At 38.4% G+C, this 21710-nt stretch overlaps 2 protein-coding genes across 2 annotated transcripts in view; both read right to left on the bottom strand.

Moving 5' to 3' along the window:
* LOC133632106 (zinc finger protein 845-like) overlaps positions 1-21710 on the bottom strand; it is a 111906-nt gene that overhangs the window by 4394 nt on the left and 85802 nt on the right. Inside the window, exon 2 of the mRNA XM_062024342.1 lies at positions 4183-5171. Coding sequence (XP_061880326.1) covers positions 4183-4854 — 672 coding nt within the window. The 5' untranslated portion in view covers positions 4855-5171. The remainder of the gene's footprint in view (positions 1-4182; positions 5172-21710) is intronic.
* Positions 12050-15618, bottom strand: LOC133632452 (zinc finger protein OZF-like). The gene has a single exon (XM_062024865.1). The coding sequence runs from the start codon at positions 13294-13296 to the stop codon at positions 12646-12648; it is 651 nt and encodes a 216-aa protein (XP_061880849.1). The 5' UTR covers positions 13297-15618; the 3' UTR covers positions 12050-12645.

Genomic DNA, 21710 nt, shown 5'->3' with positions numbered 1-21710 from the left:
ACTCATTTATTTAAGTGTTATTTATGTTGCTATTTAATTGGAATATTCATGTCACACCCTCGTGAAAGTTGTCTTTTCAAATTTGGGACTTTGTTAAATTTCAGACACATTTTTAACATAAACTATCTGTTATTAAAACATATCATACCATACCACCACCAAAGGAATTCAATACAACATTTTTAGAAAAACAAGAAGATAAGAACTCGAAATAAATACAAATATTTGGGGGTGTAACGGTACGTGCATTTGTATTGAACCGTTTCGGTACGGGGGTTTCGGTTCAGTTCGGAGGTGTACCGAACGAGTTTGCACACAAACTTATAAAGTAGCCGCCTAAGCTAAAGTCTTAAGAAGGTGCTCCGCTTCGTTCCGCCTCTGTCTCTGTCAGTACTCTGCAGCACGCAGCATTGTCCCACCCACACAACCATCTGATTGGTTACATACAGAGCAGTAACAGCCAATCAGCAGTGCGTATTCAGAGCGCATGGTGTCAGTGCTCCATCATAGTCATGAGCAGGTAGGTGTTTAGCAGGTAAGCATCAGGCAGCGGACTCTCCCCAAATGATAATAAACACCTCCCAGTCAACTACTAATAACATCATTATGAGCTTGTTGACCTTCTAGAAACATAAACGGCAGCTCAGCTCACTCGCAGTCCTGGCTTGAGGTGAAGGCTTATTAGCTTTTAGCGTAACGTTAGCTCATTTTGCGGTGTGTGTGTGTTACGGACAGCAAAGCCCTGTCTGTCTGTTATTTCACTTTACCTTTTTCTGTGTTGAAGCAGCAAAAAAGGACATTATGCTAAAAGAAGAGTTTTTGTCTCTGATAGTTGATATAATAATGTAAGTGCATCATTAAGCCTACATGAACTCCATGGTGTTCAGGGATGAATAGTCTCTCCTATTGCTATTGTACTATTTTTTCAGCTATAGTTACATGAATCATTAGTAATGGAGCAGCCTAGTTTTGAATGGCAGGGTCCCTGCTATCACATGTTGATAAAAATATAACATTTACATAATAAAAATCAACTACAGGCTTCCCAAATGCTGTAATAAATTAAGCATGATGAGTTGACTAGAAACTGTTTAATGCTGCACTTTTTATATGTAGAAGAAAAGTTTTGTCATTTTATTTAATCTGAGCAACAACTTGAGGCAGTTTAATGTTGATTAACGTGGACTGCGACTTAAACAAGTTGAAAAACGTATTCGGGTGTTACCATTTAGTGGTCATTGTATGGAATATGTACTGTACTGTGCAATCTACTAATAAAAGCCACAATCAATCAATCAATCAAAAAAAGCACTTTATATGTAGAAAGGTTTAGTTAAGAAACCATTCTGAGCCTTATCTTATTTAGATTTTATTTGATATATGCTGACCACATGAACCCTGGCAATGGACCCTGTGTGTATATGTATGTTATTGTTATGCTTAGCATTCATGACTGCCTGCTGTTGCACTGATCAGCCTAGTGGTGGCTCACATCCATCACACACAGCTATTTCTATTTTGGGGCAGAATTATTATAGTGTTCCCAATGTTAAAAGGATAAAGCCATTGTTTACAAATTTGGTGAATAAATAACCCAACAATTTATATTTTGTTGTTTTCTTACTGTACCGAAAATGAACCGAACCGTGACCTCTAAACCGAGGTACGTACCGAACCTAAATTTCTGTGTACTGTTACACCCCTACATATATTTAAAGGGGCTCATATGTTTGTAACTTGCTCTGTTACATTTTTCAAACCACAAATATAACAAAAACACTACCAGCTGTCTTATGTTACCATTAGTGTTTGTACACAGAATACATTTTTTATTTTCTTGTTCTTTATTACCTCCAATCCTCTGCACGTTGATGTAGACATGTGGTCTAGTCTTCTCTTCACATCTCTTACTCTTCCCCAACATCTCTTCTTTCACATCATTATTTTCTTTACACAAGCGCTTGTTTTGCTCTTCCACTTTCTTCATTTGACTTTTGCATTCTTTCATCTCCTCTGATGTGAACTCCACTGCCTTCTTCAAGCTAACAATCATGGCGGCTCTTTCTTTACATTCTTCAACAAGGTCGGCTCATTTCGACTTTAAGGGCTTGAAATAGTTTTCAAATGACAAAACTTCAAGTCACTCACCTTCATCTTTCGTCTTTATCTCCGTTGGTGATTTGCTGGAAGTTGGTGGCGCTGATTCTCTTTCATGTTCTCTTTTAGCGGACGTCGCCATCTTAGCATAGCAGTAGTCGTCCATCTTCTATCACGTCTTCAATCTTCACTTCAGATATCGCTCCAAACTCAATGCACGTTTCGTGGCTTTGGAAAATACCAATTGAGATATTTGTTGCTATATTTGCTGTGAATCATATGACTTTAAGATCGTGAATTCGAAAATTCTCCGAACAACCATAGCATGCGGTCTTCGTCTTTTTGCTTGACTTCGAGTACATTTGCGCATGCGCTAGAAATCAGCAACTTCCGTTTCCTACTCCACAGCAGTGTTTTTTCAAAATAAAGGCATTTTAATCTTGTTTTAAAACAACGATTGGTAAAAGTATCTAACATTAAATAATCGATAACTACTCTTTGAAAATAAAAAAATATATATATATACAAGCACCTGCACAGACTTTTGCCATGGCTGTTGTTCAAACCAGAAAAAGGGCAAACATTGAAGAAAAACAATCCTACATTTTAAATACTACAAGAAACACAGAAATATTTTTCAACATACTTAGTAATTTTAGTTAAAAACCTTTAGAAAGTCAAATGATTACTCTGAATAAAGAAGAAAAGCACTAAGAGTGTAGATCTCCACCAGGACCAATCCTATTGTTCACGTGCTACTAAATTGTGTGCCATCTCATGTGTATCGTGTGCTGGTATGACAATAAACTTCCATGAATCCTGTAAAACACCAGACAGTTAGTAATATGGTTTCACATAAAAATGTTGGTGAAACTGCTCATTTCTACCTAGCGATAGGTGGCTCTAACTGTAGTGCTAATCACTCACCAGCAGAAAGCCCTCATCGCACTGCTAATCAATAACTACCATCTTAGGCACTTAACATCACTAATCGCCAGTTAACAGCTATAAATAAATGAAAAATGGGTTATACTTGTATAGCGCTTTTCTACCTTCAAGGTACTCAAAGCGCTTTGACAGTATTTCCACATTCACCCATTCACACACACATTCACACACTGATGGCGGGAGCTGCCATGCAAGGCGCTAACCAGCAACCCTCCGATTGCTGGAACTATCTTAAATGCAAAAATGAAAACAAGACACATTAACGTCTTTCCCCATTACAAACATCATAACACAATCTAAACTTATATAAACACATTACTGTCTGAGCATATAAGATATTCAATTGTGTTACATCACAATTTATTATATAGAAATTAGCCATGTGATTAAGATGGGCACGGTCTGACCAATCACAAGTCAGTAGGAGCTGCTTTGTTCTCGTGTTTGGAGAAAGCGGAAGAGCGATTGTCAGCCTGACATTGATGTGTCTCTGAGAACTGAACACATTTTTATAACTTATAACAAAATGTGTTTATACAGTAAACTGCTCACATGAGTCACATTACAGCAGGGGTGTCAAACTCATTTTAGCTAACTTCAGATTGTTTTCTTTATTTTATTTCGGCCCAAAATAGAACAAGCACATTCTGAAAATGTACATATCACAAATAATCCTCTTGACAAAACACTTCAAGTTAGTTAACAATTTGGAGGGGGAAAAAAAAGGTACATTTTCAAAAACACCTTGAAGAACACAATTAACTTAGACTTAATCTCAGTGTTTCTACAAAGCAATTATACTTTAAGTCACAACCCATCTAGGATTGCTTGTGAGACAGGAAGAATCAGAAGGACGACACTGCAGCGCTCCAAAAAACACACTCAGATCTTCTCAGTTTCTAGCCGATACTACATAAAAAATAACGTAAAATAACGCAGTAACGCATCATGTAGTAACGGTAACTGAGTTACTGAATATAAAAAAAAACGCGTTAGACAACTACTTACCGCCGAAAAAAACGGCGTTACAGTAACGCGTTTTAGTCCCAACACTGCATATGAGCAACATACCACAACCTAAACAGCTAATTGGTTATTTTCCCTTGTGTGTTCTTATGTGTTTTACTATGTCTGCATTATGTGTGAACCTTTTACAGCACACTGAACAACTGTGTGTGTTCTCATGTGTTGAGTCACATGGCTATTTTGAGAAAAGCTTTTGCCACAAACTGAACAACTAAATGGTTTTTCACCTGTGTGTGTTCTCATGTGTCGAGTCAAAGAGGTACTCCGAGAAAAGATTTTGCCACAAACTGCACATTTATATGTTTTTTCACCTGTGTGTATTCTCATGTGTTCGATCAAATTTCTGTTAATAGAAAAGCGTTTGCCACAAACTGAACAACTAAATGGTTTTTCACCTGTGTGTGTTCTCATGTGGACACTTAAATTTCTCTTAACAGAAAAGCTTTTGCCACAAATTGAACAACTAAATGGTTTTTCACCTGTGTGTTTTCTCATGTGTTGAGTCAAATTTCTCTTAGCAGAAAAGCTTTTGCCACAAACTGAACAAATAAATGGTTTTTCACCTGCGTGTGTTCTCATGTGTCGAGTAAAATTTCTCTTAACAGAAATGCTTTTGCCACAAACTGAACAAATAAATGGTTTTTCACCTGTGTGCGTTCTCATGTGTTGAGTCAAACGGCTCTTTTTCGTAAAACTTTTAGCACAAACTGAGCAGCTCAAACATGTTTTACCTCTCTTCTTTGTAGAGCATTCAGAGTGTTTGTTGTCAGTGTGAGTCCTCATATCACCTTCACAGTCGTTATCGCTGCTCAAAGTTACTTCAACCTCGTCTTCAGCCTCACTATCTGATAGTGGAGCTAAGATGTTGTCTACTTGTGGTTTCTCTTCATCATCTTCAGTCTTCACAGAGAGAATACTCAGTGGAAACTTGGTGTAATCAGCTTCCTCTCGTCCTAGAAGACACTCTCCCTCCTGAGTGATGCAGAGTTCCTCCTCTTCCTTTTTAATGCAGGGTGGTTGTGGAGTCTCCTGCTTCAAAGTGGAGCTCCCCCCTAACTGAGGGGAAACTTCTTCTGGATTACTGATCAGCTGCTGGACGTCTGCAAGACACAAACAACAAAAACACACTTTCTTCTATGTACTGTATGTGTGTGTAGTAGGGTTGTACAGTATACTGCTACTAATAAAGTATCGTGGTACTAATCAATTGAAATCGGTACTATACCACCTTTGAAAAGTTCCGGTACCGCTCTTTCATCTGAATGAAATGATGGTGACTACAGAGCCGAGGCGCATGATGTTGAGTGTGTCAAAACGCACACACAAAGTGCATACAAGCAATAACATGGTGGAGAGGAAGAAAGGCAACAAACGTCAATTCTACTGGTTAACAAAGAGGGTGCGTGAAGTGCAATTTGGAGGTATTTGGGCTTCTAAACTAACAATAAAGGTGACACTACTAATAAACTCATGTACTAATTCCAATCCGGCTTCAGAACTAACCACTCCACTGACACATGCCTTCTCTATCTGACCGACCACATCAAACATGAGGTGGACGCGGGCAAATACTGCGGCATGGTCATGCTGGACCTTCAGAAGGCCTTTGACACCGTTAACCACGCTATACTGTTGGATAAGCTCAGAGCAATCGGATTTGACAAAACCTCATGGAGCTGGATGCAATCTTACTTGGAGGGGAGGGAGCAGGTGGTAGAGGTGAACGGCACCGTGTCCCCCCCCCTCTCGGTGAGCTGTGGAGTCTCCCAAGGCAGTATATTGGGGCCTTTACTGTTCCTAATATACGTAAATGACATGTCATCAGCATGCGACTGTGAATTGTTCTTGTTTGCGGATGACTCGGCCCTGCTGGTATCCGGCAAGGACAAGTCACAGGTGGAGAAAATCCTCAGTGCTGAACTCTGTAGAATTTGCACCTGGCTCGCTGACAATAAACTATCCATACACTTGGGTAAAACGGAATCCATCCTATTTCGGTCCTAAATCAATCTCAAGAAAGTCAGTGACTTCATTATAAAAGTGGGTGACATTGTTATCGGGGGTCTTAAACGGTGGCATTGTGTCTGTGTGGACAAGGATAAGGTTAGGTGGGATATACCCTGGATAACCTTAGCTGGCTTAGTGTAGAAGGGGCCTTAGAGATAGTGGGCAGGGTTTCCCACACATTCATTTATTTGTGGCGGCCCGCCACGAAAGAATTACGTCCGCCACAAATAAATAAATAAAAAATAAAAATAAATAAATAATTTTTTTTAATTTTTTTTTGTCTTCTCCAGCTTCTCAGGTAAATCATATAGTTGATGTAGATGCCCATATCGGCTGTTCAGATTTACTTTACAAAAGAGAAGTGTAGGATACTTCTCTTGTTGCCTTATTTGTATTTGACTTTATTAAATGTATTTATATTAGAAACACAACATGTGTATATAACAAAGGGTGCAAAGTCTGCAGGCAGTAGGAAACACATGGTTAAGCGTAGGGAGTAAAACTGATGGCAGTCTAAAGTTCAAGATTTTTGGAGCTCTTTGTTCAGTGGATCAGATGTTTGATGAAGCTCTGTGTCTATCTACCACCACTACTGTTTTCTGTTTATTTGTTACTGACTGTGGCAGGACACCTCTGCCTCTGTTTCACTTTATGTTGCTGGTAAATAATATGGTTGTAGTAGTAGGCTAAAGTTAAATGATTTAGTATGCACTAATTAAAGGGGCAGAGCTTTGACACATTTTAGCTTTTATAATTTATAAGATATATTTTTTGTAAGAACCACAATTAATAAATATATTTCAGTGAATAACTTATTGTTCAAATCTGTATATAAATATGTACATAAAGTGTTGTAATTATATTGTAAAATGGATGAATGGACGTTTAAAACAAAACTGTTATTATTATTTAGTAAGTATACATTTTTTGAGCCTTTTTAGAGAAAATCAAATCATTGTAGTAAATTATGCAAATTACTCGATGATGTCATGGTGACCACGCCCACAGTCACGCCCACAGTCACGCCCCCACCGCCACAGGTATCTTGGCAGTTTATGGGAAACACTGGTGGCTGTTATGTGCACTCAAAAATCCATCGAATAACTTGATGGACTTGATGTATAACTTAGCTTAGTAATAATGCTCGCTAACTTTTTTTATTAGTGGCATTTGCCAAAATTAGGAAAGAGGAACTCTTCTGTTTTGATTTAAAAATTCAGACAGCAACCAAACAACTGTAGGCTAGTCTTCAAAGCACGCTGCTAACTAGTCGTTGCTCGCGACTTGAACACGTCCATTCTTTTCTGTTACTTGACGACACGACAAACTGTACAGAGACTTTGTTAAATGTGACTAAATATTCACCTCACCTCAAAACCATGAAAAAAAAAAAAAAAGTCCATCTCCCTTCCCCCCAAGAAGAGTTACATTTTCTCCAGCTGTGGTTCATTACCACAAACACTTTTCACATGACAATTTCATGGACTGCAACATTTGCACTACTCTCAACAAAACAGGCACATCGATTGTGTTTTAAAGAATATTTAGTTTGTTAAAATCAGCACTTTTAGTGATATTGTTTGGTACTTGTTTATTTTCCTCATTTATTTAAGTGTTATTTATGTTGCTATTTAATTGGAATATTCATGTCACACCCTCGTGAAAGTTGTCCTTTCAAATTTGGGACTTTGTTAAATTTCAGACACATTTTTAACATAAACTATCTGTTAATAAAACATATCATACCATACCACCACCAAAGGAATTTAATACAACATTTTTAGAAAAACAAGAAGATAAAAACTAGAAATAAATACAAATATTTAGGAGTGTAACGGTACGTGTATTTGTATTGAACCGTTCGGTACGGGGGTTTCGGTTCAGTTCGGAGGTGTACCGAACGAGTTTGCACACAAACTTATAAAGTAGCCGCCTAAGCTAAAGTCTTAACAAGCTGCTCCGCTTCATTCTGCCTCTGTCTCTGTCAGTACTCTGCAGCACGCAGCATTGTCCCACCCACACAACCATCTGATTGGTTACACACAGAGCAGTAACAGCCAATCAGCAGTGCATATTCAGAGCGCATGGTGTCAGTGCTCCATCGTAGTCATGAGCAGGTAGGTGTTTAGCAGGTAAGCATCAGGCAGCGGACTCTCACCAAATGATAATAAACACCTCCCAGTCAACTACTAATAACATCATTATGAGCTTGTTGACCTTCTAGAAACATAAACGGCAGCTCAGCTCACTCGCAGTCCTGGCTTGAGGTGAAGGCTAATTAGCTTTTAGCGTAACGTTAGCTCATTTTGCGGTGTGTGTTACGGACAGCAAAGCCCTGTCTGTCTGTTATTTCACGTTACCTTTTTCTGTGTTGAAGCAGCAAAAAAGGACATTATGCTAAAAGAAGAGTTTCTGTCTCTGATAGTTGATATAATAATGTAACTACATCATTAAGCCTACATGAACTCCATGGTGTTCAGGGATGAATAGTCACTCCTATTGCTATTGTTCTATTTTTTCAGCTATAGTTACATTAATCATTAGTAATGGAGCAGCCTAGTTTTGAATGGCAGGGTCCCTGCTATCAAATGTTGATAAAAATATAACATTTACATAATAAAAATCAACTACAGGCTTCCCAAATGCTGTAATAAATTAAGCATGATGAGTTGACTTGAAACTGTTTAATGTTGCACTTTTTATATGTAGAAGAAAAGTTTTGTCATTTTATTTAATCTGAGCAACAACTTGAGGCAGTTTAATGTTGATTAACGTGGACCCCGACTTAAACAAGTTGAAAAACTTATTCGGGTGTTACCATTTAGTGGTCAATTGTATGGAATATGTACTGTACTGTGCAATCTACTAATAAAAGTCTCAATCAACCAATCAATCAAAAAAAGCACTTTACATGTAGAAAGGTTTTGTTAAGAAACCATTCTGAGCCTTATCTTATTTAGATTTTATTTGCTATATGCTGACCACATGAACCCTGGCAATGGACCCTGTGTGTATATGTATGTTATTGTTATGCTTAGCATTCATGACTGCCTGCTGTTGCACTGATCAGCCTAGTGGTGGCTCACATCCATCACACACAGCTATTTCTATTTTTGGGCAGAATTATTATAGTGTTCCCAATGTTAAAAGGATAAAGCCATTGTTTACAAATTTGGTGAATAAATAACCCAACAATTTATATTTTGTTGTTTTCTTACTGTACCGAAAATGAACCGAACCGTGGCCTCTAAACCGAGGTACGTACCGAACCGAAATTTCTGTGTACTCTTACACCCTTACATATATTTAAAGGGGCTCATATGTTTGTAACTTGCTCTCACTTACATTTTTCAAACCACAAATATAACAAAACCACTACCAGCTGTCTTATGTTACCATTAGTGTTTGAACACAGCATACATTTTTTATTTTCTTGTTCTTTATTACCTCCAATCCTCTGCAGGTTGATGTAGACATGTGGTCCAGTCTTCTCTTCACATCTCTTACTCTTCCCCAACATCTCTTCTTTCACATCATTATTTTCTTTACACAAGCGCTTGTTTTGCTCTTCCACTTTCTTCATTTTGCATTCTTTCATCTCCTCTGATGTGAACTCCACTGCCTTCTTCAAGCTAACAATCATGGCGGCTCTTTCTTTACATTCTTCAACATAGTCGGCTAATTTCGACTTTAAGGGCTTGAAATAGTTTTCAAATGACAAAACTTCAAGTCACTCACCTTCATCTTTCGTCTTTATCTCCGTTGGTGATTTGCTGGAAGTTGGTGGCGCTGATTCTCTTTCATGTTCTCTTTTAGCGGACGTCGCCATCTTAGCATAGCAGTAGTCGTCCATCTTCTATCACGTCTTCAATCTTCACTTCAGATATCGCTCCAAACTCAATGCACGTTTCGTGGCTTTGGAAAATACCAATTGAGATATTTGTTGCTATATTTGCTGTGAATCATATGACTTTAAGATCGTGAATTCGAAAATTCCCCGAACAACCATAGCATGCGGTCTTCGTCTTTTTGCTTGACTTCGAGTACATTTGCGCATGCGCTAGAAGTCAGCAACTTCCGTTTTTTACTCCACAGCAGTGTTTTTTCAAAATAAAGGCATTTTAATCTTGTTTTAAAACAACGATTGGTAAAAGTATCTAACATTAAATAATCGATAACTACTCTTTGAAAATAAATATATATATATATATATATATATATATATATATATATATATATATATATATATATATATATATATATATATATATATATGTCTTAATTAGATTATCCAAAAAATAGTGCTCGATACCGTGGTAGAGCGTAATATGTATGTGTGGGAAAAAAATCACAAGACTATTTCATCTCTACAGGCCTGTTTCATGAGGGGTTACCTCAATCCTCAGGAGATTTTAATGGAAGCATTCACATACCATGGTTTATATAGGGCACAGAGCGGGTGGGTACACGCCTGCCTGTACCCACCCGCTCTGTGCCCTATATAAACCATGGTATGTGAATGCTTCCATTAAAATCTCCTGAGGATTGAGGTAACCCCTCATGAAACAGGCCTGTAGAGATGAAATAGTCTTGTGATTTTTTTCCCACACATACATATATATATATATATATATATATATATATATATATATATATATATATATATATATATATATATATATACAAGCACCTGCACAGACTTTTGCCATGGCTGTTGTTCAAACCAGAAAAAGGGCAAACATCGAAGAAAAACAATCCTACATTTTAAATACTACAAGAAACACAGAAATATTTTTCAACATACTTAGTTGTTTTAGTTAAAAACCTTTAGAAAGTCAAATGATTACTCTGAATAAGGAAGAAGTGAAGTGAAGTGTGAAGTGAATTACATTTATATAGCGCTTTTTCTCAAGTGACTCAAAGCGCTTTACATAGTGAAACCCAATATCTAAGTTACATTCAAACCAGTGTGGGTGGCACTGGGAGCAGGTGGGTAAAGTGTCTTGCCCAAGGACACAACGGCAGTGACTAGGATGGCGGAAGCGGGGATCGAACCTGCAACCCTCAAGTTGCTGGCACGGCCGCTCTACCAACCGAGCTATACCGCCCCACAGAAAAGCACAGAAAAGAAATGCACTAGGAGTGTAGATCTCCACCAGGACCAATCCTGTTGTTCACGTGCTACTAAATTGTGTGCCATCTCATGTGTATCGTGTGCTGCTATGACAATAAACTTCCATGAATCCTGTAAAACACCAGACAGTTAGTAATATGGTTTCACATAAAAATGTTGCTCATTTCTACCTAGCGATAGGTGGCTCTAACTGTAGTGCTAATCACTCACCAGCAGAAAGCCCTCATCGCACTGCTAATCAATAACTACCATCTTAGGCACTTAACGTCACTAATTGCCAGTTAACAGCTATAAATAAATGATAAATGGGTTATACTTGTATAGCGCTTTTCTACCTTCAAGGTACTCAAAGCGCTTTGACAGTATTTCCACATCCACCCATTCACACACTGATGGCGGGAGCTGCCATGCAAGGCGCTAACCAGCACCCATCAGGAGCAAGGGTGAAGTGTCTTGCCCAATGACACAACGGACGTGACTATGATGGTAGAAGGTGGGGATTGAACCCCAGTAACCAGCAACCCTCCGATTGCTGGAACTATCTTAAATGCAAAAATGAAAACAAGACACATTAACGTCTTTCCCCATTACAAACATCATAACACAATCTAAACTTATATAAACACATTACAGTCTGAGCATATAAGATATTCAATTGTGTTACATCGCAATTTATTATATTGAAATTAGCCATGTGATTAAGATGGGCACGGTCTGACCAATCACAAGTCAGTAGGAGCTGCTTTGTTCTCGTGTTTGGAGAAAGCGGAAGAGCGATTGTCAGCCTGACATTGATGTGTCTCTGAGAACTGAACACATTTTTATAACTTATAACAAAATGTGTTTATACAGTAACCTGCTCACATGAGTCACATTACAGCAGGGGTGTCAAACTCATTTTAACTAACTTCAGATTGTTTTCTTTATTTTATTTCGGCCCAAAATAGAACAAGCACATTCTGAAAATGTACATATCACAAATAATCCTCTTGACAAAACACTTCAAGTTAGTTAACAATTTTGAGGGAAAAAAAAGGTAAATTTTCAAAAACACCTTGAAGAACACAATGAATTTAGATTTAATCTCAGTGTTTCTACAAAGCAATTAAACTTTAAGTCACAACCCATCTAGGATTGCTTGTGAGACAGGAAGAATCAGAAGGACGACACAGCAGCGCTCCAAAAAAACACACTCAGATCTTCTCAGTTTCTAGCCGATACTACATAAAAAATAACGTAAAATAACACAGTAACGCATCATGTAGTAACGGTAACTGAGTTACTGAATATAAAAAATAACGCGTTAGACAACTACTTACCGCCGAAAAAAACGGCGTTACAGTAACACGTTTTAGTCCCAACACTGCATATGAGCAACATACCACAACCTAAACAGCTAATTGGTTATTTCCCCTTGTGTGTTCTCATGTGTTTTACTGTGTCTGCATTATGTGGGAACCTTTTACAGCACACTGAACAACTGTGTGTGTTCTCATGTGTTGAGTCACATGGCTATTTTGAGAAAAGCTTTTGCCACAAACTGAACAACTAAATGGTTTTTCACCTGTGTGTGTTCTCATGTGTCGAGTCAAAGAGGTACTCCGAGAAAAGATTTTGCCACAAACTGCACATTTATATGTTTTTTCACCTGTGTGTATTCTCATGTGTTCGATCAAATTTCTGTTAATAGAAAAGCGTTTGCCACAAACTGAACAATTAAATGGTTTTTCACCTGTGTGTGTTCTCATGTGGACACTTAAATTTCTCTTAACAGAAAAGCTTTTGCCACAAATTGAACAACTAAATGGTTTTTCACCTGTGTGTTTTCTCATGTGTTGAGTCAAATTTCTCTTAGCAGAAAAGCTTTTGCCACAAACTGAACAAATAAATGGTTTTTCACCTGCGTGTGTTCTCATGTGTCGAGTAAAATTTCTCTTAACAGAAATGCTTTTGCCACAAACTGAACAAATAAATGGTTTTTCACCTGCGTGTGTTCTCATGTGTCGAGTAAAATTTCTCTTAACAGAAATGCTTTTGCCACAAACTGAACAAATAAATGGTTTTTCACCTGTGTGCGTTCTCATGTGTTGAGTCAAACTGCTCTTTTTCGTAAAACTTTTAGCACAAACTGAGCAGCTTAAAGGCCTACTGAAACCCACTACTACCGACCACGCAGTCTGATAGTTTATATATCAATGATGAAATCTTAACATTATAACACATGCCAATACGGCCGGGTTAACTTATAAAGTGACATTTTAAATTTGCCGCTAAACTTCCGGTTCGAAACGCCTCTGAGGATGACGTATGCGCGTGACGTAGCCCGACGAACACGGGTATGCCTTCCACATTGAAGCCGATACGAAAACGCTCTGTTTTCATTTCATAATTCCACAGTATTCTGGACATCTGTGTTCGTGAATCTGTTTCAATCATGTTCATTGCATTATGGAGAAGGAAGCCAAGCAAGCAAAGAAGAAAGTTGTCGGTGCGAAATGGACGTATTTTTCGAACGTAGTCAGCCACAACAGTACACAGCCGGCGCTTCTTTGTTTACATTCCCGAAAGATGCAGTCAAGATGGAAGAACTCGGATAACAGAGACTCTAACCAGGAGGACTTTTGATTTGGATACACAGACGCCTGTAGAGAACTGGGACAACACAGACTCTTACCAGGATTACTTTGATTTGGATGACAAAGACGCAGACGTGCTACTGTGAGTATGCAGCTTTGGCTTTTTTTTGCGTATGTACGTAACTTTTTTAAAATATATAAGCTTTATGAACCTTGGGTTAGGTGAACGGTCTTTTGGGCTGAGTGATTGTGTGTGTTGATCATGTGTTTGAATTGTATTGGCGTGTTCTATGGAGCTAGGAGCTAGCAGAGGAGCTAGGAGCTAGCATAACACGTACCGTACCGTAAGTGCGCGTCACGTACGTAACTTTTTAAAAATATATAAGCTTTATGAACCTTGGGTTAGGTGAACGGTCTTTTGGGCTGAGTGATTGTGTGTGTTGATCGGGTGTTTGAATTGTATTGGCGTGTTCTATGGAGCTAGGAGCTAGCAGAGGAGCTAGGAGCTAGCATAACAAACACGCAGGTGTTATTATGCAGGATTAATTTGTGGCATATTAAATATAAGCCTGGTTGTGTTGTGGCTAATAGAGTATATATATGTCTTGTGTTTATTTACTGTTGTAGTCATTCCCAGCTGAATATCAGGTACCGTGAGTATGCAGCCTTGGCTGCTAAACATTCGATAACTTGACCGTATGTGCGCGTCACGTACGTAACTTTTTAAAAATATATAAGCTTTATGAACCTTGGGTTAGGTAAACGGTCTTTTGGGCTGAGTGATTGTGTGTGTTGATCAGGTGTTTGAATTGTATTGGCGTGTTCTATGGAGCTAGGAGCTAGCAGAGGAGCTAGGAGCTAGCATAACAAACACGCAGGTGTTTTTATGCAGGATTAATTTGTGGCATATTAAATATAAGCCTGGTTGTGTTGTGGCTAATAGAGTATATATATGTCTTGTGTTTATTTACTGTTGTAGTCATTCCCAGCTGAATATCAGGTCACCCCCGGCTCTCACAGCATCTTCCCTATCTGAATAGCTTCAACTCCCCACTAGTCCTTCACTTGCACTTTACTCATCCACAAATCTTTCATCCTCGCTCAAATTAATGGGGAAATTGTCGCTTTCTCGGTCCGAATCTCTCTCACTTCATGCGGCCATCATTGTAAACAATAGGGAACTTTGCGTATATGTTCAACTGACTACGTCACGCTACTTCCGGTAGGTGCAAGCCTTTTTTTTATCAGATACCAAAAGTTGCAATCTTTATCGTCGTTGTTCTATACTAAATCCTTTCAGCAAAAATATGGCAATATCGCGAAATGATCAAGTATGACACATAGAATAGATCTGCTATCCCCGTTTAAATAAAAAAAATTCATTTCAGTAGGCCTTTAAACATGTTTTACCTCTCTTCTTTGTAGAGCATTCAGAGTGTTTGTTGTCAGTGTGAGTCCTCATATCACCTTCACAGTCGTTATCGCTGCTCAAAGTTACTTCAACCTCGTCTTCAACCTCACTATCTGATAGTGGAGCTAAGAGGTTGTCTACTTGTGGTTTCTCTTCATCATCTTCAGTCTTCACAGAGAGAATACTCAGTGGAAACTTGGTGTAATCAGCTTCCTCTCGTCCTAGAAGACACTCTCCCTCCTGAGTGATGCAGAGTTCCTCCTCTTCCTTTTTAATGCAGGGTGGTTGTGGAGTCTCCTGCTTCAAAGTGGAGCTCCCCCCTAACTGAGGGGAAACTTCTTCTGGATTACCGATCAGCTGCTGGACGTCTGCAAGACACAAACAACAAAAACACACTTTCTTCTATGTACTGTATGTGTGTGTAGTAGGGTTGTACAGTATACTGCTACTAATAAAGTATTGTGGTACTAATCAATTGAAATCGGTACTATACCACCTTTGAAAAGTTCCGGTACAGTTCTTTCATCTGAATGAAATGATGGTGACTACAGAGCCGAGGCGCATGATGTTGAGTGTGTCAAAACGCACACACAAAGTGCATACAAGCAATAACATGGTGGAGAGGAAGAAAGGCAACAAAGGACAATTCTACCGGTTAATAAAGAGGGTGTGTGAAGTGCAATATGGAGGTATTTGGGCTTCTAAACTAATAATAAAGGTGACACTACTAATAAACTCATGTACAAATTCCAATCCGGCTTCAGAACTAACCACTCCACTGACACATGCCTTCTCTATCTGACCGACCACATCAAACATGAGGTGGACGCGGGCAAATACTGCGGCATGGTCATGCTGGACCTTCAGAAGGCCTTTGACACCGTTAACCACGCTATACTGTTGGATAAGCTCAGAGCAATCGGATTTGATAAAACCTCATGGAGCTGGATGCAATCTTACTTGGAGGGGAGGGAGCAGGTGGTAGAGGTGAACGGCACCGTGTCCCCCCCCCCCCCTCTCAGTAAGCTGTGGAGTCCCCCAAGGCAGTATATTAGGGCCTTTACTGTTCCTAATATTTGAAATGACATGTCATCAGCATGCGACTGTGAATTGTTCCTGTTTGCGGATGACTCTGCCCTGCTGGTATCAGACAAGGACAAGTCATAGGTGGAGAAAATCCTCAGTGCTGAACTCTGTAGAATTTGCACCTGGCTCGCTGACAACAAGCTATCCATACACTTGGGTAAAACGGAATCCATCCTATGTGGGTCCTAAATCAATCTCAAGAAAGTCAGTGACTTCATTATAAAAGTGGGTGACATTGTTATCGGGGGTCTTAAATGGTGGCATTGTGTGTGTGTGGACAAGGATAAGGTTAGGTGGGATATACCCTGGATAACCTTAGCTGGCTTAGTGTAGAAGGGGCCTTAGAGATAGTGGGCAGGGTTTCCCACACATTCATTTATTTGTGGCGGCCCGCCACGAAAGAATTACGTCCGCCACAAATAAATAAATAAAAAATAAAAATAAATAAATAATTTTAAAAAAATTTTTTTTGTCTTCTCCAGCTTCTCAGGTAAATCATATAGTTGATGTAGATGCCCATATCGGCTGTTCAGATTTACTGTACAAAAGAGAAGTGTAGGATACTTCTCTTGTTGCCTTATTTGTATTTGACTTTATTAAATGTATTTATATTAGAAACACAACATGTGTATATAACAAAGGGTGCAAAGTCTGCAGGCAGTAGGAAACACATGGTTAAGTGTAGGGAGTAAAACTGATGGCAGTCTAAAGTTCAAGATTTTTGGAGCTCTTTGTTCAGTGGATCAGATGTTTGATGAAGCTCTGTGTCTATCTACCACCACTACTGTTTTCTGTTTATTTGTTACTGACTGTGGCAGGACACCTCTGCCTCTGTTTCACTTTATGTTGCTGGTAAATAATATGGTTGTAGTAGTAGGCTAAAGTTAAATTATTTAGTATGCACTAATTAAAGGGGCAGAGCTTTGAGACATTTTAGCTTTTATAATTTATAAGATATATTTTTTGTAAGAACCACAATTAATAAATATATTTCAGTGAATAACTTATTGTTCAAATCTGTATATAAGTATGTACATAAAGTGTTGTAATTATATTGTAAAATGGATGAATGGACGTTTAAAACAAAACTGTTATCATTATTTAGTAAGTATACATTTTTTGAGCCTTTTTAGAGAAAATCAAATCATTGTAGTAAATTATGCAAATTACTCGATGATGTCATGGTGACCACGCCCATATCCACGCCCACAGGTATCTTGGCAGTTTATGGGAAACACTGGTGGGTGTTATGTCCACTCAAAAATCCATCGAATAACTTGATGGACTTGATGTATAACTTAGCTTAGTAATAATGCTCGCTAACTTTTTTATTAGTGGCATTTGCCAAAATTAGGAAAGAGGAACTCTTCTGTTTTGACTTAAAAATTCAGACATCGACCAAACAACTGTAGGCTAGTCTTCAAAACACGCTGCTAACGAGTCGTTGCTCGCGACTTGAACACGTCCATTCTTTTCTGTTACTTGACGACACGACAAACTGTACAGAGACTTTGTTAAATGTGACTAAATATTCACCTCACCTGAAAACCACGAAAAAAAAAAAAAAAAGTCCATCTACCTTCCCCCCAAGAAGAGTTACATTTTCTCCAGCTGTGGTTCATTACCACAAACACTTTTCAGATGACAATTTCATGGACTGCAACATTTGCACTACTCTCAACAAAACAGGCACATTGATTGTGTTTTAAAGAATATTTAGTTTATGTTAAAATCAGCACTTTTAGTGATATTGTTTGGTACTTGTTTATTTTCCTCATTTATTTAAGTGTTATTTATGTTGCTATTTAATTGGAATATTCATGTCACACCCTCGTGAAAGTTGTCTTTTCAAATTTGGGACTTTGTTAAATTTCAGACACATTTTCAACATAAACTATCTGTTAATAAAACATATCATACCATACCACCACCAAAGGAAGCTAAAGTCTTCACAAGCTGCTCCGCTTCATTCCGCCTCTGTCTCTGTCAGTACTCTGCAGCACGCAGCATTGTCCCACCCACACAACCATCTGATTGGTTACATACAGAGCAGTAACAGCCAATCAGCAGTGCGTATTCAGAGCGCATGGTGTCAGTGCTCCATCGTAGTCATGAGCAGGTAGGTGTTTAGCAGGTAAGCATCAGGCAGCGGACTCTCCCCAAATGATAATAAACACAACCCAGTCAACTACTAGTAACATCACTATGAGCTTGTTGACCTTCTATAAACATAAACGGCAGCTCAGCTCACTCGCAGTCCTGGCTTGAGGTGAAGGCTAATTAGCTTTTAGGGTAACGTTAGCTCATTTTGCGGTGTGTGTGTGTGTGTTACGGACAGCAAAGCCCTGCCTGTCTGTTATTTCACTTGACCTTTTTCTGTGTTGAAGCAGCAAAAAAGGACATTATGTTAAATGAAGAGTTTCTGTCTCTGATAGTTGATATAATAATGTAACTGCATCATTAAGCCTACATGAACTCCATGGTGTTCAGGGATGAATAGTCTCTCCTATTGCTATTGTACTATTTTTTCAGCTATAGTTACATTAATCATTAGTAATGGAGCAGCCTAGTTTTGAATGGCAGGATCCCTGCTATCACATGTTGATAAAAATATAACATTTACATAATAAAAATCAACTACAGGCTTCCCAAATGCTGTAATAAATTAAGCATGATGAGTTGACTTGAAACTGTTTAATGTTGCACTTTTTATACGTAGAAGAAAAGTTTTGTCATTTTATTTAATCTGAGCAACAACTTGAGGCAGTTTAATGTTGATTATTATTATTGAAAAACTTATTCGGGTGTTACCATTTAGTGGTCAATTGTATGGAATATGTACTGTACTGTGCAATCTACTAATACAAGTCTCAATCAATCAATCAATCATTCAAAAAAGCACTTCATATGTAGAAAAGTTTTGTTAAGAAACCATTCTGAGCCTTATCTTATTTAGATTTTATTTGATATATGCTGACCTCATGAACCCTGGCAATGGACCCTGTGTGTGTATATGTATGTTATTGTTATGCTTAGCATTCATGACTGCCTGCTGTTGCACTGATCAGCCTAGTGGTGGCTCACATCCATCACACACAGCTATTTCTATTTTTGGGCAGAATTATTATAGTGTTCCCAATGTTAAAAGGTTAAAGCCATTGTTTACAAATTTGGTAAATAAATAACCCAAAAATTTATATTTTGTTGTTTTCTTATTGTACCGAAAATGAACCTAACCGTGGCCTCTAAACCGAGGTACGAACCGAACCGATTTTTTTGTGTACTGCTACACCCTTACATATATTTAAAGGGGCTCATATGTTTGTAACTTGCTCTCGCTTACATTTTTTAAACCACAAATATAACAAAACCACTACCAGCTATCTTATTTTACCATTAGAGTTTGAACACAGCATACATTTTTTTATTTTCTTGTTCTTTATTACCTCCAATCCTCTGCACGTTGATGTAGACATGTGGTCCAGTCTTCTCTTCACATATCTTACTCTTCCCCAACATCTCTTCTTTCACATCATTATTTTCTTTCCACAAGCGCTTGTTTTGCTCTTCCACTTTCTTCATTTGACTTTTGCATTCTTTCATCTCCTCTGATGTGAACTCCACTGCCTTCTTCAAGCTAACAATCATGGCGGCTCTTTCTTTACATTCTTCAACAAGGTCGGCTCATTTCGATTTTAAAGGCTTGAAATAGTTTTGAAATGACAAAACTTCAAGTCACTCACCTTCATCTTTCGTCTTTATCTCCGTTGGTGATTTGCTGGAAGTTGGTGGCGCTGATTCTCTTTCATGTTCTCTTTTAGCGGACGTCGCCATCTTAGCATAGCAGTAGTCGTCCATCTTCTATCACGTCTTCAATCTTCACTTCAGATATCGCTCCAAACTCAATGCACGTTTCGTGGCTTTGGAAAATACCAATTGAGATATTTGTTGCTATATTTGCTGTGAATCATATGACTTTAAGATCGTGAATTCGAACATTCTCCGAACAACCATAGCATGCGGTCTTCGTCTTTTTGCTTTGCTTCAAGTACATTTGCGCATGCGCTAGAAGTCAGCAACTTCCGTTTCCTACTCTGCAACAGTTGTTTTTCAAAATAAAGGCAATTTAATCTTGTTTTAAAACAATGGTTGTCAAAAGTATCTAACATCAAATAATACTCTTTGAAAATAAAATATATACATATATATATATATACAAGCACGTGCACAGACTTTTCGATGGCTGTTGTTCAAACCAGAAAAAGGGCAAACATTGAAGAAAAAAACCCATCCATTTTAAATACTACAAGAAACACAGAAATATTTTTCAACCCACTTAGTTGTTTTAGTTAAAAACCTTTATAAAGTCAAATGATTACTCTGAATAAAGAAGAAAAGCACTAAGAGTGTAGATCTCCACCAGGACCAATCCTATTGTTCACGTGCTATTAAATTGTGTGCCATCTCATGTGTATCGTGTGCTGGTATGACAATAAACTTCCATGAATCCTGTAAAACACCAGACAGTTAGTAATATGGTTTCACATAAAAATGTTGGTGAAACTGCTCATTTCTACCTAGCGATAGGTGGCTCTAACTGTAGTGCTAATCACTCACCAGCAGAAAGCCCTCATCGCACTGCTAATCAATAACTACCATCTTAGGCACTTAACCCTTAGATGCACGAGTGACTGGACCCTACACTCTTCCACAAGTGGGTCAAAAATGACCCATGTTAGAATCAATGTGTTTTCATGCCATTTGTTGTCATTTTGGTGAAGAATAATCACTTGTATAATATTTTGTAATATATTTAGGACCACACAAGAATGATTTCATGTTTGAAATATCTTTTTTCTTCACTTTTCTTCTTTACAATTTAATTTTTTTTTACCCAGAACAGCAATAGAAAAAATTTGAACATCCATTGTGTGTGCGTGTGTGTATGTATGTCCAGTCATTGACAGTTCCTCTTTCTTTTCCCTGTTTTGCCTTGTCTCATCATTGTATGCAGTTCAGACAAACTACCGTATTTAAATGATAATGATAAATGGGTTGTACTTGTATAGCGCTTTTCTACCTTTAAGGTACTCAAAGCGCTTTGACAGTATTTCCACATTTACCCATACACACACACATTCACACACTGATGGCGGGAGCTGCCATGCAAGGCGCTAACCAGCAGCCATCAGAGGCAAAGGGTGAAGTGTCTTGCCCAAGGACACAACGGACGTGACTAGGAAGGTAGAAGGTGGGAATTGAACCCCAGTAACCAGCAACACTCCGATTGCTGGCACAGCCACTCTACCAACTTCGCCACGCCGTCCCCCTTGAATTGGCGCAGGGAATATAGTATTCGCACGTCTAGAATTACTGCCGGGTCAAACTCGTTTCTCAAAATAATTAACGCATGCTTGGCCTTATC

The sequence above is a fragment of the Entelurus aequoreus genome, linkage group LG17 (genome assembly GCF_033978785.1).
Source record: "Entelurus aequoreus isolate RoL-2023_Sb linkage group LG17, RoL_Eaeq_v1.1, whole genome shotgun sequence".
Taxonomy (NCBI): Eukaryota; Metazoa; Chordata; class Actinopteri; order Syngnathiformes; family Syngnathidae; genus Entelurus; species Entelurus aequoreus.
This window is presented reverse-complemented; position numbering and strand designations above follow the sequence as displayed.